Below are 27,482 nucleotides of genomic sequence, written 5' to 3'. Positions count from 1 at the left end.
TCGTGACTAACTTCCTGTACATGCACAACAAACATTGAACATGGATCAGCTGAGTGTTGTTGTGTTGCTCCTCTCTCTGTTTTCTCTATGTTACGCCCCTCCACCTCCCCTCGCAAGATTAGCCAGTGTCCGACTTGATGAAAAGACCAACCAGTTCACCATTGTTGATGATGTTTATGACAAAAACGCCGTAGCTCGGGCCAATTTCACTGATGACATCGAAAATTCAGGGTAAGCTGGTACATGGTTGCACTTCTTTTTCTCCACTGTCAGACAATGGAACTGCCGTAGAAAGCTTAGAGCATCGAAAGGTTATTTGATCAGAAATGATGTCATCACATATAAATAGGATAATTCAATACCAATAATGGAATCTACAGGTTTTTATATCCGTAGTTCCCGTTTTCTTTTAAATTTAGTCCAATGTCAATTCTGGAATATAGATGATTTTTCTTTCTTTCACATATACATGTAGGATGAATTGTTGATTAACAAAACCATTGTAGTCTCTCATTTTTACATGAACAGAGGTCAAGGTCGGCCGAACAATTACTTTTATGGTAAAATAAAATGAAAATTATTATATATGTTGTCACATGACCATTCTGCCATAGATTGGTAAACAAGTTGTGCTAGTTGGTTAAGTGGTTCAAGGGAAAGTTAATATTCATTATTGGTATTAAATATTTATGTTAAATGTATGGTTGACTGACTGTATTTATTCTCTGTAATAATCATAAAAAATTGAAAAATTGAAATCTTTAATTCTGTTCATGGAAATTCTATGATGATGACATTGAATGTACAGCTGTCCAACAGAGTACCATCTCTACAATTAGTACGTATACAGTCATAACAATAAACACAGTTAGGATTAGGTTAGGGATTGGTTTAGTCTCAGTCTCTCTCCAACGTTTATTTTTAGTTTATATTTATTACTTGAAATACAGGTATTTGACTTTGGACAGTGTTAGAAGGGTCACCCACTAACTTGTATTTGACCTTGGACAGTGTTAGAGGGGTCAGCCACTAACATGTATTTGACCTTGGACAGTGTTAGAAGGCCTTAGGGTCAAACACTAACTTGTATTTGACCTTGGACAGTGTTAGAGGGGTCACCCACTAACTTGTATTTGACCTTGGACAGTGTTAGAGGGGTCAGCCACTACTAACATGTATTTGACCGTCGACAGTGTTAGAAGGGTCACCCACTAACATGAACAGGATTTGTAATGTCAAACGGAGGCAGTCCACTGTTCAACCTGTGCAATGTTTATTACTTACAAATGTGAAATGTTGTTTCATGTGTTCCTTCTCCATTGTAGATGGTCACATTTTACTGTAAGTACCAATTCTAAGTATGATGATGTAATTCAAGCCTATGCAGCTGGTATAGTGGAAGGTCACCTTACCTCACAACTCATCTATAATCATTGGATAAATACAATTTATGGATTTTGTCAGCAACCGTCAGAGTACTGTACAAAGTTACGTACATTTCTTGAAACCAATCTGAACTGGATGACTAAGCAAATTGAACAGAATCCAACAGATGCATACTGGCATCAGGTACAGTCAAATTTGTAAATCAACTTTTTTTTCAGCATGCATCCAGTATGTTTCTAGAAGTGACATAGCTCACAATTATTAGTATATTTTTGTAATATAAAAATAAATTGTATGGAATTAATTGTTTATATTGTTCTTCTTTTGAATTTCTGTTTCCAAATAATAAAAGTGACAATTCTTTGCCTTTGTAGGTGAATCTTACTCTGGTGCAACTAATTGGAATGCAAGATGGTTTCAACAATGATACTAGATATCCAAGGATAGATATTGATCCCTTTGATTTTCTGTATGTATACACTATACACTATACATGTACAGATCAAAATGTCTCAGATTTACAGTTACTAGCCTGATTGTCTATCATTGCAATATACATTATATATGGTGTGAAAGAGGGTCTAACAAGGTTACATACCATTTGCCACTTCTATAGATTGCACATTGTATTAAATCATGTAACTGATTATAGAGAGGAAAAAACAATTTGTGATAAAAACAGTAAATTAACCAAGTTCTGTATATTGGACTCACTAGTATTCGATTACAAAAAAGTGAATGTAATAGACATTGAACCTGTGTTACTTATTTTATATCAAGATTATTACAAATAGATGGTGACCTCGAAGATCTGCAATCAGCACTGACATCTGGTGAAATACATCGCCCTCTCGGGTCAGGTTCCTGTTCAGCTCTTATCAAGCTGTTACCAGGTAACACAGACCTCTATGTGTCACATGACACCTGGAGCTCCTACCAATCAATGTTGAGGATTTTAAAGAAGTATAATCTTGCCTACCACCAAAGTGATGCCAAATGTAAGTCAAACACACATACACACACACACACACACTCTCGCTCACTATCTCTGCACTGTATCCCACCATATCTCTCTCTCTCACTCTCTCTCTCTCGCTGTCATCTCTCATTCTCACTCTAACTCGCTCACTCAGTCACTCACTCACTCACTCACTAACATTTATTACATCCTGCTACATGTCCATTCAGAAGTAGTTCAGTGTATGTCGAATGGACAAGGTTGTCTTAACAAAACACACTGACTTGAAAATGATCAAACCTCATCAGAAGTTTATGATTTTCTCAACTCAGAGATAACTGTTGTTTAAACATTCTATATGCTATTCCTTTAAATAAGATAATTTTCTTTTGTTTTGTAGCTGGATTTATTCCTGGGAGGCACATTTCCTTTTCCTCCTCGCCAGGAAGAGTGTTTTCTGCTGATGACTTCTATGTGATAGAGTCTGGACTGGTAAGTCACGTTGTTATCTAAGAGATTGTAAGATCAAAAAAGATCCCTGCCATGTTTTCATGAGAAATTAATATAGCAGTGTTCAATAAGATATTTGGTTTCTTTACTCATGTTTTTTGTGTCAGTTTAAAGCTTTTTAGCTCCGCTGTCAGCGAAAGCTGAAAGCGTAGCTTTAGGTATAGGTGGGTATTGAGGTATAGAGAGTAGAGTGAATCATAGGTGTCCGTCAAACTTTTATATCTTTACTATCTACTCTGAAAGTGACAGTCGGAATTCTTCGATATTTGGTGTGCATGTTCCCTGGGGGGAGGCTATTCAGATTTGTTCATGCCAAGTTGATCTGTGCCATTTTCAATTTTTTATGATTTTTTTTCATAAAATGTCATTTTCATCAACTCCTTGAAAACCTTTTATTAGATTGCTTTGATATCTGGCGTGTTGATGCGCAGGGGGTAGCTTACTCAGATTTGTTAATTTCAAGTCAGCACATCCTCATTTTTATTTTTTATGATTTTTTTTTTGTAATTTGAAAAAAAAATGAATATGTTAATGAACATAATGACCGACGCCATATTGGAAATCAGTCGACGAGACTTTAAGTAAACTGCCACTTTTCAAAAGACACTATTGACGTCAAACAAGCAATGTAATATGTGCTATAGTCATAATTCTACGCATTGGGCGCCCAAATGACAAGCGTTTGTTCGAAACAGGGTTGTAAACTTCAAATCCAATTCTGCACCCTTCTACATAATCAGCCAATCCGCAACATCCTCATTTGCATACTCTATCCTGATTCGACCAGAAGCTGAAGGTGACCTCATTTGACCGAGCGATTTTCCACAGCAAGTATCTTGAGTACCAACACAGGACGTTCTTGGTACTCACTAAAATCACACTTCAGACCCACTATAAAAGTGTGATGTTTTCAGATAACATGTAACTTGTGGTTAATTCTATATTGTCGTGCAATTTGGAATGACAGTGAACCAGAATTCAGACAACTTGCGTAAAGGAAGGGCATGCCAGGCATGCGGTTGAAATTATGGCCGACAGTTCACATGTAAAGTTAAACGACATGAACGTGTCTTGCCTTTCCAAAATGCAAATATTTGGCAAGTAAAAATAATTAAAATAATTACAACTTTAATTTGGCTTCAGACTTTGCATTATGTTTTGCGTATCTTTCCCCGTTTTACATGTAAATCCGAAAAGGTTCTCTCTCATCATGTCATCAGTGTAAATGATCATACCGCGCGGGGCTGCTTTGAGTACGAGCGAAGTGAGGCATGTTGAGGTATTTTGTTGAGAATTATAAATATTGCGAAATGTCAAGTACAAGGTTTAAATACAATGGAATGATGAAAAAAATGGCAGAGTCTGTTGACAGGCGCCGGTCACAAGAAACACTGTGAATTAAAATATCAGACGATGTATGTATTAATCGCCGACAATCCACCCGTATGCACGAGGGACTAACCCGGAAGCAAGTCGTTGTCAGCCATACGTTACAGTGGTAACATCGTCCGAGAAATCGCTGCGTTCAGAGTGTCATTATTCACAGAATTGTTGTTTTCGAGTGAAAACCCGTCTTGAATTGTATAACTCTAACAAATGAAGACATGTCAAGTTATATTTTGAAAGTTGTATCGCTAGTTTGAGACGATTTTCTCACGTACTATAGTACTATCGAGGCTTACTTGGAAGTAGTACTAGTAGGACCTTTCATCGGGAAGTTTAGCCAGTCCGATAATTCTTTCTGGTTTAGTTTACAACACTTTTGATCACACAGATTTTGTTGTTGTGATGAAAAGAAATTAAAAAAAAAGATCATTTCAACCATTTCGTTGTGTTTTCTTTGTGAAAGGTAACCGAACATGAACGAGTGTTACCACTGTAACGTATGGCTGAGAATGACTCTCTTCCGGGTACTTGAGATTGTCGCCGTACGGAAACTAAGATGGCGATTAATACATTTCTTCCCTATATATCTACCACAACTAGTACAAGTTGAATGTTGTTGACTTTGTAAATTTGTTAGAAAATTGAAATTCAAATTGCCTCAAAATTATTTTAGATCCCTAGTTTATTTCATTCATCATTAAAATTTTCCAGGGTTACAGCTGTAAGACACTGGAATTATTTATAGCCAACCTCAAAATCCTCTTTTTTTCTTTTTCTTGTGTGCATTTCCCAGTCATTTTTTTCTGAGATTTTGTGCAATTTTTCATAACAGTAGATTTTTGTTATAAAATGGTGACTATGGTATAAAAGTACAATACATTACCAACTTCTGTGTAAAATGTGTTTTATAGTGAGACATCATATGAAACCACTAACCACTTTATTGCATCGCTAAAACAAAACTGCATAGTGAACAGCTGAAGACCTGAACCACTTCTACATGTCACCAAAATAAAAAATTAAATTAAAAAAAAAACAGCGGAGCTATTCTGACCGATAGGTCGCTTGTTTCAAAAACACAACAAATTGAAGTTATTTTTATGGAAGTTGACATATAACAACTTCATCATATTCATGTACAACTGTAAGTTGACAAATTGAATTCTAGTATTAAAAGGAGAAATACAACTTGTACAGTGTATAATACAGTACCTCACTCAAGCCAAGTTGAATGTGTGAACTAAAAACATGGAATTTATACTCTGGTCATGTACTTCTAGGTCATTGACTCTTTGGTGCTCCAAATATGAGTCAACACATTCAAAATTTTGCTATGATATCCTCAAATATTTTTCTAATTCAGTTGGAAAATACAAGTGACCTAAGGGGTTTTGTTACTATTCCTGTTTCTACTTACAGTTACAAGGCTCCTTAGGTCACTTGTATTTTCTCTGAGTGAATGAAGAAAAATATTGGGAATAAAATGTAATCATAATAATGATATAATAATTATGCATAATTCACATTACTTTTGTGTAAAATCCAGATATTTCATCACTGATATCAAGTGACAAATGTTTATCTAACTTTGTTCAGGTGAGTTTGGAGACAACCATTGGTAATAGTAATCCAGCTCTCTGGAAATATGTCAAAGCAGAAGGTCAAGTCTTGGAATGGCTCCGGAATATTGTGGCTAATAGACTAGCTGACAATGGAATGACATGGGCCAATATCTTCAAGAAATATAACAGTGGAACGTAAGTAAGACTTTCCATTCTATTACTATGTTCATTTCAGATTGTTGAAAAATTCAGTCAAAAATTTGAAATTTGAAATTCCAGATATTTACTTACCCATTTTGGCTTCTGTACTATATGAAGCTGCTGTTGTTTGTACAGAAGTACTGAAAGTGTGTGTATAAAATGCAAACACACAATTCAAACTAAAAGTTGTACAGAAGACAAGCTTAGTTGACATTGTGTGATAGAAGTAATTATTTATACACAAACAAGTAACAGGTCTCCTGCAAACTACTCAACCATGTCAATTACAGCATATTCAGTCCTCGTCTTGGTTACCCAGACTCTTTGCTCCCAGCAGGGAGTCAGTTACCCAGACTCTTCACCCCCAGCAGAGGGTCAGTTAGCCAGACTCTTCACCCCCAGCAGAGAGGTCAGTTACCCAGACTCTTCACCCCCAGCAGAGAGGTCAGTTACCCAGACTCTTCACCCCCAGCAGAGAGTCAGTTACCCAGACTCTTCACCCCCAGCAGAGAGGTCAGTTACCCAGACTCTTCACCCCCAGCAGAGAGGTCAGTTACCCAGACTCTTCACCCCAGCAGAGAGTCAGTTACCCAGACTCTTCACCCCCAGCAGAGAGGTCAGTTACCCAGACTCTTCACCCCCAGCAGAGAGGTCAGTTACCCAGACTCTTCACCCCCAGCAGAGAGTCAGTTACCCAGACTCTTCACCCCCAGCAGAGAGGTCAGTTACCCAGACTCTTTACCCCCAGCAGAGAGTCTGGGGCATTACAACATCAGGGATTGGTACAAGATGGCAGCATGTGGAGAATGACCTCTGCAATGCCTCACACTTCCACTTGGCCATGAAGTGAGCCATCAGTGGTGAGGTTGGATAACCAAAACTAGTCTGATGACCTCTGCAATGTCCCCAACTCTCATTCGGCCATGAAGTGAGCCATCAGTGGTGAGGTTGGGTAACCAAGACTAATTTAGTCCCTATCTGCTACTACACCATCTAGTTGAAATGTATGAACAAGGCTCTTCTCTAACACTTTCATAATTCTATTGTGTGAAATTGGTTAAAAACAGTTTTCAGCAGATTATGCAAATTTGTCTGAAAGTCAAGACTGAGAATTTCACAATAGTTTGCCATTTCTTTCAGATAATTTGATAGAATAGAAATTAGAGATAAATTATATTATTTTTATTTAAATTGACAGGTACAATAACCAGTGGATGGTGGTAGATTATAATAAATTTGAACCTAAAAAGGCTCCAAAAAGTGGACTACTGGTTATCCTAGAACAGTTACCGTAAGTTTTGGAAATTAGAATCTCTCCCATATCATTGCTTACTGATAAACAAATATGACACTGTACATGGCTGTCATAACATTTCATTGTTTCAGAAAGTGAAAAGGAAGAACAACAATTATCCGATGTCAAATATAGTTACATGATCATTGTATGTGGTAGTCATAGTTACAATTATCCCATGGCAAATATAGTTACATGATCATTGTATGTGGTAGTCATAGTTACAATTATCCCATGGCAAATATGGTTAGATAATCATTGTATGTGGTAGTCATAGTTACAATTATCCCATGTCAAATATAGTTACATGATCATTGTATGTGGTAGTCATAGTTACAATTATCCCATGTCAAATATAGTTAATCATTGTATGGGGGAGTCATAGTTACAATTATCCCATGTCAAATATAGTTAATCATTGTATGTGGTAGTCATAGTTACAATTATCCCATGTCAAATATGGTTAATCATTGTATGTGGTAGTCATAGTTACAATTGAACTTCATGACAAACTTTGGATGATAATTTAGAGGAGATATGTTATTTGCTAGTAGTTGAGAAATGATTGTATATATGACCACGATGTTTATGAATCTTCTTTCTTTTATTTATGTAACTAGTGGGCTGATAGTAGTAGAAGATAAAACAGAGCTTTTAAGACAGCAGACTTATTGGCCAAGCTACAATGTTCCGTAAGTAGATTTATGTGATAAGGAACTACATTGATACCTTATGAAATTATGCAAAAGATGCAATATCAATTGGAATCTCAGTTATTATTAGTGAAGTGTGTGTGTGTGTGTGTGTGTGTGTGTGTGTGTGTGTGTGTGTGTGTGTGTGTGTGTGTGTGTGTGTGTCTGTGTGTGTCTGTGTGCATGTGTGTGTCTGTGTCTGTGTCTGTGTGTGCATGTGTGTGTCTGTGTCTGTGTGTTTGAAGTGTTGACATACATTTGTCATACAACCTACCGACACTCGTATGTCAATCCACAAGATTGTTAAAATACAAAATGTGCATAATTGAATATTTGTACACATTTGCAGATATTTCAAGGAAATCTTCAACACCAGTGGACTGCCAGCTATGGTGAAGGAGTATGGCGACTGGTTTTCCTATGATAAAACAGCCAGGGCTATGATATTTAAACGTGATCACCGTAAAGTCAAGGACATGGACAGTATGATTAAACTGATGAGGTACAAATATAGTAATAATGTAATTCATATATTCTGGTGCTCTAACCTCACTGTTTATGTTATAAACAAGAAAATAGTGATGACTTGATATTATCTTCTCAAATGCTAATGTAATGTTTTGTAACAGTAAACTAGTATGTGAAGTAGTCAGTACTTCCATTGGCATTTGTTTTCCTTGACAGTTGTGTGTGTGTGTGGGGGGGGGGGGGGGCTTGATTATTAAATTTAGTGTTTTTCAATATTCATTTGTTGTATTAAAGTTAAGATTTCAGTTGCCTTTGATATGATGATCAGATAGTCAGTTTGACTCTCTTCAAATGTATTCTGTATTTACTCATTATGCTACACAGTGTATCAGAAAATCCACTGCAATCATAAAGTTACTGCAAACTTTGCATCCAATGGTGTACCCATTCACTGGTTGATATCTTGCTTTCAGTAAGGCATTTATTTCACCAAACTGATCTTTTGGGTGATCTTTTCAGTAGTTGCTTTTATTTTTTGGGGGGTTATGAGAGTTGGAAATAAAGGTAAACACAATGCGGTAACACACAAAATGTATAGTTTAAGACTTTCTAACTTGGTCAAATGAACTTAAGATTGTGTTAAATGTTTATTTGTAGGTACAATGATTTCCAGCATGATGAGTATGGTAAATGTAATTGTACTCCTCCGTACAGTGGAGAGAATGCTATATCAGCAAGATGTGATTTAAATCCTGCTAATGGTACTTACCAAATAGCTGCACAGGGACATAGAAGCCATGGAGGTACAGATATGAAGGTATGTACACTGTCATTTTACCAAAGATATAGCTAGTACAGATATGAAGGTATGTACACTGTCATTTTACCAAAGATATAGCTAGTACAGATATGAAGGTATGTACACTGTCATTTTACCAAAGATATAGGTAGTAAAAATGATGATATTTGTGGGAAAATTGTTGAAGAAGAAGTTCTGGAAAGAATTATACCTGCACAACTGTGTATGATTAAAAGCAACTACATGTATGTATACTGTTTATGGGTTATTAACAAACTCTTACAAATGACACATATTCATCAGCTTCTATAGTCTAGGGATACCAACATTCCATAAATATTGATATGAACTTGATATTGACCTATTTATGATTGGTTACCAAGGAAAGAGTTGGCTTGGTGATTGGTCAAAATTATGTTGATTGGATTTGTTGAAAAGTTCTCACTCAGAATCCTAAAACTGACTCAAGCTTAGCATAAATTTAATTTCCAACAATATTGATAATTGCTTATAAGTATTGATGTTCACATGCGATGATAGTTTAAGAATTGTTTGCTTGGGCCTTCAATACAATAGCCAATCAAACTTAAATCTGTAATCCAAACTAAGTATGTAGTATATTGAAAACTGTAAGTGTTCAAATTTTGCGGAAAGCTTTACTATTTATCAACTTGCTTTTTATTCAGGTTACAAACTACAAGATGTCTAAAGACTTGTCAATGATTGCAGTATGTGGACCTACACATGACCAGCAACCTGTATTTCAATGGAGTAAATCAGATTACAAGGATCTACCACATCTAGGACATCCTGATAAATTTGACTTCAGTCCAGTGGTTGTAAATTGGAACAACAATGACTAAGATCAATCAAACTTGGTTGGTTTAGTGGTTGTAAATTGGAACAATGATGACTAAGATCAGTCAAACTTGGTTGGTTTAGTGGTTGTAAATTGGAACAATGATGACTAAGATCAGTCAAACTTGGTTGGTTTAGTGGTTGTAAATTGGAACAATGATGACTAAGATCAGTCAAACTTGGTTGGTTTAGTGGTTGTAAATTGGAACAATGATGACTAAGATCAGTCAAACTTGGTTGGTTTAGTGGTTGTAAATTGGAACAATGATGACTAAGATCAATCAAACTTGATTGGTTTAGTGGTTGTAAATTAGATGACAGATGATCAGCAACATTCTAAATTGTTTAAATATTTTTGTAGAGCTTTTAAAACCTTTAAAGATTTGTCAAGTACTGGAGGGGGGGGGGGTGATAGATTGTTCATTCATTTACTTTTAAACGTTTAAAAAAATCATAAGATTGACAAAGTTTGCATCTACTGTTTTTACTCAGGGCTACAAATAATTGATATGTATGTACATTTTTATACCATGTCTAGTGTTAATTTCATATAACAGCTGTGTTCAGTTGAATCATGTCCACTGAGTAATTCTAGAGATTACTGTCAATTTGACTTTATGCAGTTTTCTTAATTTTTGCCACATAGTTCTCCAATACTTTTGCAGTAGTTTTTAGGAATGAGGTAAAATCTACTCAAGTTGCCCCGTCATTTTACTAGGTTTCTTCTCTGGTTAATTGTATATTTGAAACATAGATATGCTATTTACAATAATTTTGGATGAAATTCTTACAAATGTACTTGTATCCCATAAACAACTGATGGCCCTAGTTGTCTATGATATGTATTTGTTGACATTGTAACTTATCCAAAATTGTATGAATAAATTAGAATAATAAATTTAATGTTGTAGTATGGTACATAGAGGATACTGCTGTGAAAAGTACCAATTATTTAGGATATGATTATTACATGGGTAGATTGCATTTACATTATGTACTCTTGTGTCATTGTACAAGTAGTGTCTGATATTTACTGCCTGTTGCATTTCATAGATCATTTGAGTTGGTCAACTTTTCTTGCCTCTCTTGTGAACTGTGTATAATTATTTTCTGTGAAATGTCAACAAGACCATGTAGTTGAAATGTCCATTTTTTTTTCTATTTATTTCATTCAGTATGTGTTTCATATTTTTATATGTTATGTTTCAACTTAAACCTATACATGCTGCAGTTAAAAACAAAACAAAATATGTAAGCATTTCTTAGCACTTTTATCCATTTAGCAGTTTTATTTATTCTTCCTTGTGTTTAGACTGTAAGATAAGTCATGTTGTTCCGCCCTTGCCGGCCGTGGGAGGGGTTGACCGATGTGTGTGAGGGTGCCCTGTCATAGCATATACCTTACAGACTAGGGGTTGACCGATGTGTGTGAGGGTGCCCTTTCATAGCATATACCTTACAGACTAGGGGTTGACCAGTGTGTGAGGGTGCCCTGTCATGGCATATACCTTACAGACTACCTTGTTTTGTACTTTCATTTGTACAAAGAATTCAATAAACCAGATTTCATTTCAAATACCTTTATTGCCATCAATTGATTGTATGTACATTTTATGATGCTCCTGTTGTATGTCTGAATATAATGACACTATCAAAACACACACACTACATTACATTGTTGGTGCTATGACACAACAGAACATTTACAGGATGTACACTTTGTAATTCTAGATATGCTAAAGCTACTAATAGCACCCCCTAGGTTAGTCAAACAAATCACACCATTTTCAGATGACAAGGTTATAGGACAGTACAATATAGTTACTTTGGAATGGTAAAATGAAAATGAATGCAACATGTTGATCCATTGTGTGGCCCTAGAGGGAAACATTGCATTCGTTTCCAAATTACCATTCCAAAGTAATATACTTTCAATTGACAAGGTTGTACATTATAGACTAGCCTATCTACATAGTGGATATGTGATCCTGCTTTGCTCTTCATCATCTGCATCAACCAATGAATTTAGCCATGCCTTCAATGGCTGTGTTGAAATTTACATAATATTATTGTATATGTAAATTAAGTTGATGTTAACTCTTGTGTTCATCTGTACCAAGCGAACAATTACATAATGATTTCATCAACTAGTCTCATATATCATCACTGTCCATTGTAACTATTCAGTTTGAGTGCACATTTTTAAGTACAATAATTGTGTTTACATTTATACCATCATGAACGGATGCTGGAGACAAAGTTGACTCAGAGAGCTGCAATGTAGACTGACTAATAATACAGACAAAAGCAACAGATTCAGGCAGGTGAACAAGACTCTAATTGACACTGCAATTTGTAGTTTGAGTAGAAAAAACAGTACTAGTTGAATTATGTATGTATGTAGGTATACGTAGGTATGTATGAGATGGGTATATTTACTCACTAACACTGCCGAGATACGCATTGCACTGCCGTGTGGATATGAGATCAGTATATTCACTCACTAACACTGCCGAGACATGCATTGCACTGCCATGTGGATACGAGATCAGTATATTCACTCACTAACACTGCCGAGACATGCATTGCTGTGTTGATATGAGATGGGTACATTCACTAACACTGCCAAGACATTGATTGCCATGTGGATATGAGATGGGTACATTCACTCACTAACACTGCAGAGACATTCATTGCCATGTGTATATGAGATGGGTACATTCAACATCAAAGTGACATACTAGTGTAAAGCTCAGGAATACAAACAGTAAATCCTGATTGTTACCAGTGCTATTATTACCCTGGTTACTGTTACCTGGTTACTACTGGTATAGGCACTGTTATTGTCTCAGAATAAAGACTTAAGTTGGACGATTCAAGCAAACTGTCAAATATTCCACATATTGCACTAATTCTGCATATGCAGATTCTGTACCAGGTTAGGATCAAGGAGCAAACACAATACATCGCTGGTTGAATAAAAGTTATTGACACACAATATTTTCTTGGTTCATTTACCTTTAATCTATTTCAGGACAATACCAGGACAGTATGTAAGTAAGTTGTAATTTGGCATTTTTGATAAATGTGATATATGTTGGAAACTCTAAAAATATACTCTGAAAGAATTGTAAACTGTGTCAACTTAAACAGTTAAATCATTATTACATTATTCATATCTAATCTCAAAGATAACACAAAATACTGAAATACCTGATGTTAGAGAATATGGCAGACTAAAATATTGTATTTCAGAGAACACTGGCAGATGAAAACAGTCTATTTCAGAGAGCACTGACAGACTAAAACAGTCTATTTCAGAGAACAACGGCAGACTAAAACAGTCTATTTCAGAGAGAACACTGGCAGACTAAAAGTCTATTTCAGAGAACGGCAGACAAAAACAGTCTATTTCAGAGAACACTGACAGACTAAAACAGTCTATTTCAGAGAACACTGACAGACAAAAACAGTCCATTTCAGAGAACACTGACAGACTAAAACAGTCTATTTCAGAGAACACTGACAGACTAAAACAGTCTATTTCAGAGAGCACTGACAGACAAAAACAGTCCATTTCAGAGAACACTGACAGACAAAAACAGTCTATTTCAGAGAACACTGACAGACTAAAACAGTCTATTTCAGAGAGCACTGACAGACTAAAACAGTCTATTTCAGAGAACAATGGCAGACTAAAAGTCTTTCAGAGAACACTGACAGACTAAAACAGTCTATTTCAGAGAACAATGGCAGACTAAAAGTCTATTTCAGAGAGCACTGACAGACTAAAACAGTCTATTTCAGAGAACACTGACAGACTAAAACAGTCTATTTCAGAGAACACTGACAGACTAAAACAGTCTATTTCAGAGAACACTGAGACTAAAACAGTCTATTTCAGAGAACACTGACAGACTAAAACAGTCTATTTCAGAGAACACTGACAGACTAAAACCGTCTATTTCAGAGAACACTGACAGACTAAAACTGTCTATTTCAGAGAACACTGACAGACTAAAACAGTCTATTTCAGAGAACACTGACAGACTAAAACCGTCTATTTCAGAGAACACTGACAGACTAAAACCGTCTATTTCAGAGAACACTGACAGACTAAACATTCTATTTCAGAGAACAATGGTAGACTAAAAGTCTATTTCAGAGAACAATGGTAGACTAAAAGTCTATTTCAGAGAATGTATGGCAGACTAAAACAGTCTATTTCAGAGAACACTGACAGACTAAAACAGTCTATTTCAGAGAACACTGACAGACTAAAAGTCTATTTCAGAGAACACTGACAGACTAAAACAGTCTCTTAGAATACTTCAGTAATTAACTCTTCAGTAGAGAGGACTTGCTTGCAAACTTAAAACAGCTGGAATGACTTCTTTTTCTGTAATGTTTTCCTTGTGTATTTAGCACTGCAATCACAGGAATAAGTTTATTTGAAAATTTACATCATACATTTTGCTCCTGAAAGTTTTTCAAGAAAATCACCACATTTCATAGTCCCCCTCATATGTATTGAATTGGAAATGACAGAAAGTGTACTTTAATAGCCAAAAATGACCTGTTTCAACCTATAGTGTCAACAACTAAAAATCAATACTTTGTTGGTATTTGTTTTTATTTCTACATCAACATTTTGATGATGTTCTAATCACTGAATACACTTGATTTCATCCGTACATGTCACTAAATAGATTCTATTTCCTGAGATAATTTTTATTATTTGAGTTCCTCTGTCAACTCTGCAAAGTCGGTGACAAACCAGGCAGCTTGTTCTTTGACCTTTGACCTTATCTGGTTACCACCAAAACCAATGAATGCATCCTGCAAGAGACAAACAGTTGAACTGTCAATTAGTTCTACAAGATCATGTTCAATATGCAAACCATTTTCAAAATTTTTTATAGTTTTCTTTGGACTCTAGTATTCTTAGACAGAAAGATTTCTTGTTGTGTACACTCCTATTTACCATTGACATTGGGGGAAGGAGGGAGGGAGGGAGGGGGAGGGGAGAGAGGGGGAGGGAGAGAGAGAGAGAGAGAGAGAGAGAGAGAGAGAGAGAGAGAGAGAGAGAGAGAGAGAGAGAGAGAGAGAGAGAGAGAGAGAGAGAGAGAGAGGAGGGGGGGGGATGGCAACATCTATGGTTTATCTAATGTTAAACAAGGGGTGTCAAAAATAAATAATGAATATTTCATTGTAACTCATACATACATACATACAAACACACACACACACACACACACACACACACACACACACACACACAAATACACATACACAAATACACATACACATACACACACATACACAGAACACAAAAAACACACTCACACATACCCACAGACACAGGCAGAGAGATGCATACAGACACACAACTTACAGCAGGTGGACAAGCCTCTAGGTCAGTAGCTCCATCACCAATCATTACTAGTTTTTTATAGCCATGTTTCTTCTTTAAAAGTCCTGTAACTTCTGGTTTACCACCTTCCCTTGATGTTGGTTGGTCTTCATCAAAGCCAGCATAGTCTCCTGCAATGTCAGTCATTGTATAATAGATGCTGAGATAATGAGTCACAGATACTGGAAACATCATGCCAAGTGTCTAATATCATTCCATGCAGTTTGTTTTACACTATTTACAAGTGATGACATCACCTTTCTTTGGTAATAATATTTGAACAGTTTTTATTTTAACTTATAATTAATTTAAGGTGGCATAATAGTGTGTGTGTGTGTGTGTGTGTGTGTGTGTGTGTGTGTGTGTGTGTGTGTGTGTGTGTGTGTGTGTATTTGTGTGTGTGTATTTATGCGTGTGTATGTATGTATGTATGTATGTATGTATGTATGTATGTATGTATGTATGTATGTATGTATGTATGTATGTATGTATGTATGTATGTATGTATGTATGTATGTATGTGTGTGTGTGTGTGGGGGGGGGGTGTTGATGTGTGTATGTGTTTTCATGTACATATACATTAATTTTTTGCATGTGTATGTGTAAGTTGTGACTGAGAGATAAAATGCAATAAAAGTAGACTTACCATTGAAATAGAACTTTAATCTATTACAGAGAATATTGTTACTTGGTACATTCAATATTTTAGCCATAGGTTCAATGATTGCTCTAAGACCACCAGATACTAGGAAGATATCTATATTTTTGGACTGAAGTGCTTGCATTAAATCTCTGCAAAATAAAGACTTTTCTAGTTATTTCACTTTAACTATTTTTGTGTCTGCAGGCAATCTTTAAATGATTTTGTATTTTTTAGATATAATGTCAAGAAAAATAGCTCTTATACCACACAAGCAAGTTGAACATGTTTGAACACAAATATGGGATTTATAACCATGTACATCCTAGGCTATGTCTCAACAATGTATGTCTGTGCTATTACTTCTACACTGCTTAAAATATGAGTCAAAATGTTCAAAGTCACCATTATTTGTCCCAATTGTTTATAACTTATAATTATATCATCCCCAAATATTTTCTTTTATTCAGCTAGCAAAATATCCATGACCTCAGGGGTTTGTCACTTCACTGTTGAAGACAGGGCCCCTTAGGTCACTCATATTTTTCCTGGCTGAACAAAGAATATTGAGGAATAACATCTCATCATCATTGGAACAATGGATGGTTGACTACTAATTGGATACCATGGCAACAGCAGATGAGTGAAGTAAAAAGCACCCCCATGTGCAAACCTCCCTGTATATGCATGAAGTGAGACTGGCAGTAGGTGTATATATACTGATATGATAGTAGCAAACTGATGACTGGTATGCCATAAATACTTACTGAACACCAGTCGTAAACCTTGGGGGATGGGTTTTTACAAACTCTTCCATCTGTTGTCTAGAAGGTTGTATAATCTGAAGCCTTGCACTGAGAGTCTCACGATATGATATAGTACCATCCATTGCTTTCAATGTCCTGAAAAGATGAAAACAAAAGTAACCATAGTTAGTGTGTTCAATATAGCAACAAAGTTTAAAGTTCTCTACTTGTGACATTCTTATGGTTGTCTGGATAAGGAAGTCTTGGTACAATAGTAACTATGAGAGCTCCCAAATTGTTTTACTTGGGGCGCTCAAGTATAACACAACTTTCCCAGCATTGGCATTTGTGAGATTAACAAGTTTCAATGCACTCTCTGTAACTTATTCACTACTGGTAAGACTCTCAATAAAATTCCAAACCCTGGACAACAGTAGATGTATGGATTGAATAAATAAAGCTATCAAAGCCAAATTTGATTGGATAATTGACACAATAGCTGCCATTTACGGTGAAACTAACACCTTACCTCATTCTTAGCATTCCCTGCTCCCATCTCAGGTAAGATGAGATTTCGGTTTACACGCTGGCCAGTGTGCCCTCTAACGATAGCCAAATTTTGTTGTTGTGAGTCAAAATGAGAAAAACTGGGATTTCTTGTGCATCACCACATAGTAAGAGATAGGGGAACACCAAATTTTGGTGCGTCACTAGAAATTGTGTGCATCAGTGGCACGTCAAATTGGCTTAGAGGACACACTGGTCACCACATAGTGAGAGATAGGGGAACACCAAATTTTGGTGTATCACTAGAAATTGTGTGCATCAGTGGCACGTCAAATTGGCATAGAGGACACACTGGTCACCACATAGTGAGAGATAGGGGAACACCAAATTTTGGTGTGTCACTAGAAATTGTGTGCATCAGTGGCACGTCAAATTGGCTTAGAGGACACACTGGTCACCACATAGTGAGAGATAGGGGAACACCAAATTTTGGTGTATCACTAGAAATTGTGTGCATCAGTGGCACGTCAAATTGGCTTAGAGGACACACTGACCCTGGCCAAGATAATGCTAGTGTCACGATTACTAACATGTACATGTTAAGGGTGGTTTTAGGAGCCCAATAAATAGGACACTATCAAGATGGTTACAGGATATGTTTTTAATTTACGCAGACACTGTCTAGGAGGGTATTATTAATGACATCTATCTTAGGGATCAGCATATCCATTTGAAATCTGATGGTCATACCACTAGATTTACTCAGCCCTTCATGTGGAAGGTGTGATTGGTTGTCATTACTTTGCACTTACCATTCACTGACTTCTTTGCCTTTGTTGAGATAAGCAGCTAACTCATCAATACCTTCATCTATTACAACTGTACTATCTACATCAAAACAAACAGCATCTGCTGATTTCCAGATTGCTTTCGTCTCCTCTAATGTTGTCATTTTGTTAGCTGTTGTTGAAAATTGACAATGACAAAGTCTGACAGGAAGTATATCTTCTTTCAAAGTCCTTCTATTCCTTAAAATCGTGTAAAGTAAATGACAGGCTCTTTGTTTGAGGAGCATGAAATATATAGGGCACACCTAAAACAAAATACACATATAATACTGTTACCATGACTACACCAAATATATTATCATAAATCATGAACGTACTTCAGTTAAAACCTCAGCAGTTAAACACATTGTTCTCCTAAACACAAACCAAAGAATAAAAGCTGTTCACGATTAAACACTAAATTAAAACAAGATAAGATCATAGATCCTTGGTGGAGGGTCTATGATAAGATACAGATTTTGGCTACAGAAAGTGTAAGAAATGTATTAAAGAACACTTCAGTGACATCATAGCTGGGTATGTACTGGTTACATGCGTCAACTAACCTTCAACATTTCAATGTCCTCCCCCATCCCTTCTCCTAACCAATTATATTGATAACCACCCACCACGCCCATATGGCCATGCAATGGGCAAAGTTCGCCAACTAGTCCATGCACGGTCAAATTACATTTGATACCAGTTTGTGCCGTACTTACCTGCTAATGCTGAAGAAATCGTCTAAAATAAATATAAGGAACACGTAAAATGACGTAGAGTTGGTATTTCATAAAAATATCTCAATATTCCAGTCATTCACGTCCCGCATGATTTTCACATGGAGGTCGCCATTTTCTTTAAATTACATAAATTGAACGGGCGAGGGCGCACGTCACTGTGTCGCGATTTTGATATAAAGTTGCAAGTTCGAGTTCCTGGGGCAAGTTACAGTGATGACAAATATTAAAGTTTAAATGGTAGGTAATATATTTTTTGAGAGTGTCGAAACTTAATATACTGTCCATCATGCACAGAAGATCTGAAGAAATAAAAAATCTTTGAAATTACATTGTATTAAAAAAAAAACTATTTCTATCAGATCTCCTCAGGCGCCAAGTGCCCGTGGTGTCCATCTATAAGTTATAATCCACATTTCTTTGGCAGTGAAAGCTTGTTGCTTTAGTATCTTCCACGTAGAAATATAAGCTTAAGTCAAGTTGTGATAAAAAGAATCTATCGAGAAATATCTCTACTTCACTGCTAAATTCTATGAGCTCAGTTTGTAAACCACCTATCGATAGCAAGTCAAGGCAATTACAATTTAGACTTTCATATATACATTTCAACAGAACTATTCTTTTACAAGTGTAACGTTAAGAAGGCTCTTTGGGCATAGGAAACCAAGGAATCGTGTTAAAACATACATGAACTTACAAACAAACAAGCAAAGAAACAGACACACACACACACACACACACACAAACACACACACACACACACACACACACACACACACAACCAACCAACCAAACACGCACGCACGCACGCACACACAAACAAACAAACAAAAACAAAACAAAACAAAAAAACACAAACACAAACACAAACACAAACACAAACACAAACACAAACACGAATGAATAGATATATAAATAAATAAATAAATAAATAAATGAATGAATGAATGAATGAATGAATGCATAAATTAATTAATTAATAAACTTAGATAAATAACAATGAAAATAAATAAATAATTGGATAAATAAAAATAAATATAAGCTTACACAAACAAAGAAATATATATTAATTATATATACACGTATTTATGGACCTGTATACGATGTTGCTATATACTCGTATACATGACAAACGAGTACACAGAAACATACATACATACATACATACATACATACATACATACATACATACATACATACATACATACATACATACATACATACATACATACATACATACATACATACATACATACATACATACATATTTATTTTGATATTTGGTTGTTTTTAACACTATCCCTGGGTTCCGTGTGTGAAAAATTATTAATGTTATGGATATATATCACTACTAAAAGTCGTTATCGTTTCATTTACATCTTTCTCTTTGTATTATTTTGGGAGATGAAGCCAGTATTATCATATAATTTAAATACCTTTGAGCTACTCTCTGAGGTTATTTTAGAGTTGTTTTATTTTAGTACACACTTCGTAAAAATTCTGATATAGAATTATTCATTGTTAAAATAAACAAATAACAAGGTTAAATTTCATCATAAGAAACTTCTCAGACTTTTGGTCTGAACGATTACCAATCTGATTGCAATATTACAATGAAGTGGCCAATGACGGCACTTTCTGAATATTCGTAAATGACCAATGACGCGAATGTTTTGTACTAGGACCATCCTTGTGTTGATTGAATCTCAGACTGTGGGTTAGTGGTTTAGAACACTGTCACTCATAGATAGAACTGTCTGAGTTTAGTCTAGTTCATATACAGTATCGTTACCATTAAACGTAACGATATGCTGTATATAGGAACTAGACTAAACTCAGGCAGTTCCCTATATGAACATGTTGGATGATAGTGTACCACAGTTGGCATCCAGTTTAACTGAGTGAATGCAAGCCAGCTTTGCAAACATTCTACATGATCAAAAATATTCAAAATGTTGCATAATGTTATTAGAATACCTGTAGTAAAGCAAACAACCCGACGTATACGAATACCAAATATTTGATTCCTAGGTTTCGGATTGTACATTTTCATGATCTTGTTGAATCCACTATTGAAATCTTGTCACTAGTTTGTTCGTAACTAGATGCCATATTCATTCATCTTGACAAATGAAGTTCTATGATATGTATTTTCCAATAAAGCTATTGACTTTCCATTCGAGAGTTAAACACAAATCTACTTTAACGTCAATAACGAGAAGGAAAGTAGTTTTGGTGTAGCGTTATGTCATACTCTACATATTTTTCAACACCGACGATCACCTGGGAGAGGTTAGTTGACTCGTATATTGACTTTCAAATCTATGTCCTTTGTGTTCGTTCTAGAATCTTTAATCATTCTTGGCAAACTTCTTGTATTACTGGACATTATTCAGTTTGAGTACAGATTTCAGAATCAGAAGTGACACAGAAACACAAAGTTTCAGACTGCTAAACTAAGGAGTGGCCACTTTTATTTATTTCGCAATTACTTGTCATTGTCGTGTAAAATAAATGTCTACCTTGAGCTAAAATATTGCACTACAATCTGATTAAAATCTGATGTGGTGAAAGCGGCTAGATGCCTATTTTTACCTCTATTTCCATCGTTTTGTGTTGTTTGTTTTTGTTCCGAGTGATAGCCGCCAAGGCGGAGATCACTCGGAACAAAACAAACAACATAAACAATGGAAATAGCGGTAAATATAGGCATCTAACCGCTTTCACCACATCAGATTTTAATCAGATTGATTGCACTATGCCCTCTGTATGGCCACTTCACCTTGGTTACTTCTCCTCTGGCATTCACGTGATCGTTTGGAAGGTGGGAAGCTATCGTACGCGTATATATGCACTTGTGAACACACAGTCAATGACTCCGCCTAACAGAGAGTAAAGCCGCGATTTCAGCCTGGGGAAGGTGGTCACAACGCAACTTAGAAGTCCGAAGATTGTATACAAATTCTGACGACGTCACGGGTGATACATACAGAAAAGTTCAAGTTACAACAAAGTAACAAAGGGGTGGTTTTGATTAGTTTTGGCGTATCAAAATGACGGGAACGCACACAATGATTAAAAGGTAAGTATCACTAAGTCACCGCACTTTACACGTAAACTTTATTATCTACCACCTTGACAAATCTTTGAATCAACGTCATAGACAGGAAATGACATCTCTACAACTAATGAAGAACTTTAGAAAAATACCGAGAACAGCTATAATTACATGTACTGTTAGACATCAGCATGAATGACTTTATGTCGATCTAGGCATTTCATCGTGACACTTTAGGTCTTATTCTTTGTAGTTTGCAGGCTAGACCATAGCCCCTCCACCAACTGGCTAGACCATAGACCCTCCACCAACTGTTGGTGGAGGGTCTATGGCTAGACCTACTACAGGTTCGAGGTTGTTCACCAAACGTGCATGGGCGGATAGAGCCGCAACATATGTTTTCCATGGTTGTACATGTAAAACCATTTGCTTATCGTCTATTTGTCGTTGCGTCACTGTGCAATGCTGTGTGTGATGTTTTCAAGTATATGTACATAGTTGATGAAAATAGTTGACCACCGAAAACTATTTATCTCTCTCAATCTCTTTATGGTCGGTGATAAGAGTCGACCCCGCAAAATAACGATACTGCGGTGATAAAACTTTCGAGTACACACACAGTATAGTACTTGATAAAATATTTTGATTATAATATAATATAATGGTCATAATATTGTCTAAAAGTAAAACATTGGCGTGGATCATACATTCACATTTGTATATGTTGTCGTTGTTGATGTTCGTGATGATGATGATGATGATGATGATGATGATGATGATGATGATGATGATGATGGTGGTGGTGGTGGTGGTGGTGGTGGTGGTGGTGGTGGTGGTGTGGAGGAGGAGGTTGTAGTTGTGGTACGGTGGTGATGGATAGTGGGGGTGAGGACGAAGGTTATGGTGGGCGGTGCTGCAGGAAGGAGAATAGTAAATCAAAGCCAACACCTCGTAAATACACGTAAAACACTTAATACCATGTACCAGACCTCAGAGCGGTACTGGCCTATTGGAGGACTTTGTCATTGCAAACAGGCAATCTTTCGTACATTTACGCACAAAGCAAACAGTCGATCACGTACTTAGTATGCATATTATTCCAGCTAGAGAAATTGCTGACGGGTTTCAAAAAACATAAGGCCGGCCATGAACACGTACAGAGTGCAGTTTCAGTCATTATAAAGGGGTCTTCATTTGATACTGTACTATATACCCTGACTTAACTCTATTATAATTAAAAAGTAAAATTAAGTCACCGGCTGAAAGAAAGAGATAAGTTGCATGGTTTCTAAATGACTTCAGTGACACGATTTGAAAAGCATTACTGTCTTGGATGTATGTCGATGAATGACAGACGACCATTTTTATCAAACTCGTAACTTTTGATAATTTTATTTATCACGCTAAATTTTGACGACTCATGGTCACGACCTCTCAGCTGTTCTAAACAAATACACAGAATAATATTTGCATTTCGTCTGCTGGTTAACTTTGATGTAGCTGCAATAATTGTAGCGTCTTGTTGCGGTTTTGTGGATTTTTTCGTCTGTTTTGGTGACTTTTTAAGTTTTAAACATTAAAACTTAAAAAGTCACCAAAGCAGACGAAAAAACCCACAAATTTAAACCACAACAAGACGCTACAATTATTGCAGCTAACTTTGATGATGACTGTAAGAGGGTCACCCGAAGTTACATTTGGAAACAAGTTTTGGCAAACCCCGACTCGGACACTAGGCGAGTCCAGGGGACAAACGGAAAACACGAGACGAGTCAAGATGAGACGGGGTGTCTCAATTATAATGTTAATGTAATCATTTTGCATACAAAAAATTATCGGAAATCCAACTTTACACGTAAGATAGATTTAGAACCAATATACGTACGTTCACATTATTCAAGCCCCCCCCCCCCCCCCCGTTACTTCAGGAAATTCATGACTCCCCAATGCACGAGCTTATTTCCTTAAGATAAATATGCATTGTGCATCTAATAAACAGTCATGTCTATTAAAATTCAAGAGGCAATGGTACATAGATAACTAAAAGAACAATAAATGTGTTTCTTAGGGTCGAGCGAAATTTACATGATGTGAAATCATGAAATCACTCTCCAGAACTCAAAAGTTTAGGAAAATACCTGTATTTCCCTATGTGGCGTCGTTAATCCGCTTTCAATAACTCTGCGTTCAGGTGTAAACTTTATGATATCATGCACATAATTATCAGCAAACAAAGGCCACTGCATTCATCACGGGTTTACTAGGAACTATATTGATTTGTCCTTCAAAGGTTTCAAATTTCAGAGATAAATTATATCTTATATGATTTCATTATTTAACTACTTGCCATCACTCTTATTGACAATGTAATATTTTTTACAGATCGATAGCATAATTTTTCAAATAATTTCTGTATTTGTACTAAAAATATTTGCTTTTACTGTAACTGAAGGAAAATGTTAATTTAATGTTTAAAGAATAAATGTGATGTTGTTAGTGTAAGCATAGACCCTACACGAGGATCTATGGTGTAAGGGAGATTTTTATCTAATTGCTTCTACCGTAGACATCAAATAAATATTGGGGCCAAGCCCCAATGTAATACTAGACATTATTTGGTTTCATTTTGGAATGCTCATTTCAGTGACTTCTCATCATTTTTATGGGCATGGCCTTCGTTGATATACACGTCTTTTGTTTGAATTTGCTATCTTTTCAGACCATCAGAATTTTCAAGCCCCCCACCCTCCCCCTTCCCCCTTGCGCTCCCAATTTTCTTCTCCGGAGACCCCCCTCTCCTGCCGTAAATTCAGTTCGTTTTCTTGGGATGATGTGCTTTAGACGGTAACGTTACTTCGTAGCACCTTTGTCTTAGGATGATGTGCTTTAGACGGTAACGTTACTTCAGTTCGTTTTCTTAGGATGATGTGCTTTAGACGGTAACGTTACTTCAGTTCGTTTTCTTAGGATGATGTGCTTCAGACGGTAACGTTACTTCAGTTCGTTTTCTTAGGATGATGTGCTTTAGACGGTAACGTTACTTCAGTTCGTTTTCTTAGGATGATGTGCTTTAGACGGTAACGTTACTTCAGTTCGTTTTCTTAGGATGATGTGCTTTAGACGGTGACGTTACTTCGTAGCACCTTTGTAAAGTCTAAGACCACCAAACCTAATAAGGTCAAAGGTCAAAAAACTATCAAATGATTAAATGGACAGAACTAATATATAAAGCTCGTACAGCTTGGGTTGAAACAGCGTCAACCTTTTAGCTTCAAAGTGGATTACAATGTCATAATTCCGTCATATTTGTATCGAATTTCAAAATTATGTAGTTCTGAAATTCGTAATATTCGAAACCAAATGTAAAAAATGATTTTGTATTATTAACGACCATCTTCTAGTTTTATCCGTTTGATAAAACGCCCTGGCTGTATCCCCTGCCTGTATCCATTTCTAGGTCATAGCTAGCTTTTCGCACAGTCAAGTACTCGAATCAATATGTATGATTTTTTAAAAACTTTTAATGTACCTTTAAAAAACCATACAGATTAATTCGAGTAGCTGTGGCTTGTCATATTTCTTGAAAATAGCAAGACTCAGGGCTAATCACGGAGTGGTTAGCATTTGATAAGGAACACAATAAATAATGATGTTAAACTATAAACTTTAATTTACAGTTCTTTATAGGTGTATTTATGATCTTATGATATGGCATTTTAGATATAGGTTAATAAACAACCGTCCACTAATTCTGACAAGTGCTGACATGGTGAATATGTGAACAGAAAATATGAGTCGATAATGTCAAAATTGGCCATTGTAAAATCAGCTAACTTATACATTTATGTTGATAAATCAAAACAGCTGTCAGGAGTTTGCATACAGGTAAACTTTAAAATATTTTACAGTTTACTCAGGCAGAGAGTGTACGGTACATTTCATTTTGACCCAAGCATACTGGACACGTACATATGTATAGTCAGATGCTGGTGAGAACCACCAAATAATGAATTAAAACAGGTGGAAATGTAACCCATGCTGATGCAACAATTCCTGTTTCATATGGCGTTCTGCATTGCATATCCCATGAGATTTGGCTATCTGGGTTGACAATAATGTCATTCGCTAGCCCAGAGACTTGGCTATCTGGGTTGACAATGTCATTTGCTAGCCCAGAGACTTGGCTATCTGACTTGACAATGTCATTTGCGAGCCCAGAGTCTAGACTTGGTTAACCAGCTTGACAACGTCGTTAAGAAGCTATAGAAAAGCAAAACATTTGCAAACATAAATTGAATGTTTACATGCTATGGAACTCTGAACCCTGTTTGTATTGTTGAAGCATGTGTCTTTGGTTGAACAAAACATGCCGATGGCGCCCTTTAGTAAAATTATTCTACATTTTAATTTATAATCATATAAACTCCATATTCAAACCATGCCGAGGGCGTCCTTTAGTCAAATTATTTTACATTATAATCATATCAAATCCATGTTCTTGTTTTGCTCCATATATGTATCGATATATTGTTTACTTTGCATATATTGTGTAAGTACACTAACATGTACGTTTTATTTCCTTTAATTCTGTAGTCGAGGTGTTTCAAAACGTCTCGTGGCTGCCATAGCGATATCTGGATTCCTTTTTGGCATTGGCGGTGGTCTTCTTCTAATGTTTGCGTTTGACGACTGTTCTTTCTCACGATGTGACTCCCCTGAGCCAGTTATACCCACATCTATCGTGGTGACAGAGAAGGAAGAACCGACAACCGAACGAACTGACAAATATTTCTTCAAAGATGCAGCCGTGGCTGCAGATAATGGAGTGTGCTCAGAAGTAGGAAGGTATTGAAATATCATTTCTATAAAAAAACGTACAAAGCAAAAACCTGAAGTAAGTAAGTAAGTAAGCAAGCAAGCAAGCAAGCAAGCAAGTAAGTGTGTGTGTGTGTGTGTGTGTGTGTGTGTGTGTGTGTGTGTATGTATGTATGTATGTATGTATGTATGTATGTATGTATGTATGTATGTATGTATGTTTGTATCGTGCATGCATGCATGAATACATATATATATGTATGTATGTATGTACGTACGTATGTATGTATGTATGTATGTATGTATGTATGTATGTATGTATGTATGTATGTATGTACGTACGTACGCACGCACGCACGCACGTACGTACATATATGGGTGTGTTTTTGACATTTTAAGCAACATTTGAGTTATTTATCAACTTGCTACTAGTTATGCTCATTAGAAAGTGTACGGTTTTACATTTCTGACATCTCCCTTATGACAGACGTTAATAGAAGGCCTCTTCAGCTCAGTAGCAAGAACATTGGTCTTGTAAACCAGGGGTCGTGAGTTCAAATATCACAGGTGGTTGTTTGCCCATTTGAGTCTCAATTTTTGTTTGTACTAAACTAGTGCTGGAATT

At 36.2% G+C, this 27,482-nt stretch overlaps 4 protein-coding genes across 4 annotated transcripts in view; 3 read left to right on the top strand and 1 right to left on the bottom strand.

Annotated features, from left to right (window-relative positions):
- The first annotated feature begins 12 nt into the window (after window positions 1-12).
- LOC144449449 (putative phospholipase B-like 2) lies at window positions 13-11,690 on the top strand. Its single transcript, XM_078139983.1, has 11 exons — window positions 13-231; window positions 1,326-1,569; window positions 1,761-1,855; window positions 2,167-2,384; window positions 2,745-2,836; window positions 5,837-5,997; window positions 7,202-7,294; window positions 7,918-7,989; window positions 8,339-8,491; window positions 9,115-9,274; window positions 9,943-11,690. Exons 1-11 carry the CDS (start codon window positions 41-43, stop codon window positions 10,117-10,119), a joined length of 1,656 nt encoding a protein of 551 aa, XP_077996109.1. The 5' UTR covers window positions 13-40; the 3' UTR covers window positions 10,120-11,690.
- Window positions 6,027-7,192, top strand: LOC144449450 (uncharacterized). The gene is made up of 2 exons (XM_078139984.1): window positions 6,027-6,723; window positions 6,759-7,192. The coding sequence occupies exons 1-2, from the start codon at window positions 6,281-6,283 to the stop codon at window positions 6,811-6,813; spliced, it is 498 nt and encodes a 165-aa protein (XP_077996110.1). The 5' UTR covers window positions 6,027-6,280; the 3' UTR covers window positions 6,814-7,192.
- A 2,751-nt stretch (window positions 11,691-14,441) lies between the features above and the next one.
- LOC144449537 (phosphoserine phosphatase-like) lies at window positions 14,442-18,833 on the bottom strand. Its single transcript, XM_078140081.1, has 6 exons — window positions 18,814-18,833; window positions 18,233-18,513; window positions 16,935-17,069; window positions 16,174-16,319; window positions 15,510-15,658; window positions 14,442-14,953 (listed from the first exon to the last, which is right to left on the bottom strand). The coding sequence occupies exons 1-6, from the start codon at window positions 18,820-18,822 to the stop codon at window positions 14,849-14,851; spliced, it is 825 nt and encodes a 274-aa protein (XP_077996207.1). The 5' UTR covers window positions 18,823-18,833; the 3' UTR covers window positions 14,442-14,848.
- Window positions 18,834-26,699: 7,866 nt separating this feature from the next.
- The window catches only part of LOC144449192 (glutathione hydrolase 1 proenzyme-like), an 8,703-nt gene continuing 7,920 nt past the window's right edge, over window positions 26,700-27,482 (top strand). The window contains exon 1 of the mRNA XM_078139695.1: window positions 26,700-26,887. Coding sequence (XP_077995821.1) covers window positions 26,715-26,887 — 173 coding nt within the window. The 5' untranslated portion in view covers window positions 26,700-26,714. The remainder of the gene's footprint in view (window positions 26,888-27,482) is intronic.

This window comes from Glandiceps talaboti, chromosome 18 (assembly GCF_964340395.1).
Source record: "Glandiceps talaboti chromosome 18, keGlaTala1.1, whole genome shotgun sequence".
In the NCBI taxonomy this organism is placed as follows: domain Eukaryota; kingdom Metazoa; phylum Hemichordata; class Enteropneusta; family Spengelidae; genus Glandiceps; species Glandiceps talaboti.
The sequence above is the reverse complement of the archived record's forward strand: the minus strand, read 5'-3'. Positions and strand labels throughout refer to the sequence as shown.

Excerpts from the sequence above, each read along its gene's own strand:
- LOC144449450 (XM_078139984.1), top strand. The coding sequence starts at position 6,281 with ATGTCAATTACAGCATATTCAGTCCTCGTCTTGGTTACCCAGACTCTT. Across the intron at positions 6,724-6,758 it reads TCTTCACCCCCAGCAGAGAG|TCTGGGGCATTACAACATCA; the intron begins GTCAGTTACCCA and ends CCCAGCAGAGAG.
- LOC144449449 (XM_078139983.1), top strand. The coding sequence starts at position 41 with ATGGATCAGCTGAGTGTTGTTGTGTTGCTCCTCTCTCTGTTTTCTCTA. Across the intron at positions 2,385-2,744 it reads CCACCAAAGTGATGCCAAAT|CTGGATTTATTCCTGGGAGG; the intron begins GTAAGTCAAACA and ends TTTGTTTTGTAG. Across the intron at positions 7,990-8,338 it reads TGGCCAAGCTACAATGTTCC|ATATTTCAAGGAAATCTTCA; the intron begins GTAAGTAGATTT and ends ACACATTTGCAG.
- LOC144449537 (XM_078140081.1), bottom strand. Across the intron at positions 16,320-16,934 it reads AGGTTTACGACTGGTGTTCA|AGATTTAATGCAAGCACTTC; the intron begins GTAAGTATTTAT and ends TTTATTTTGCAG. Across the intron at positions 15,659-16,173 it reads ATTAAAGTTCTATTTCAATG|GAGACTATGCTGGCTTTGAT; the intron begins GTAAGTCTACTT and ends CTGACATTGCAG.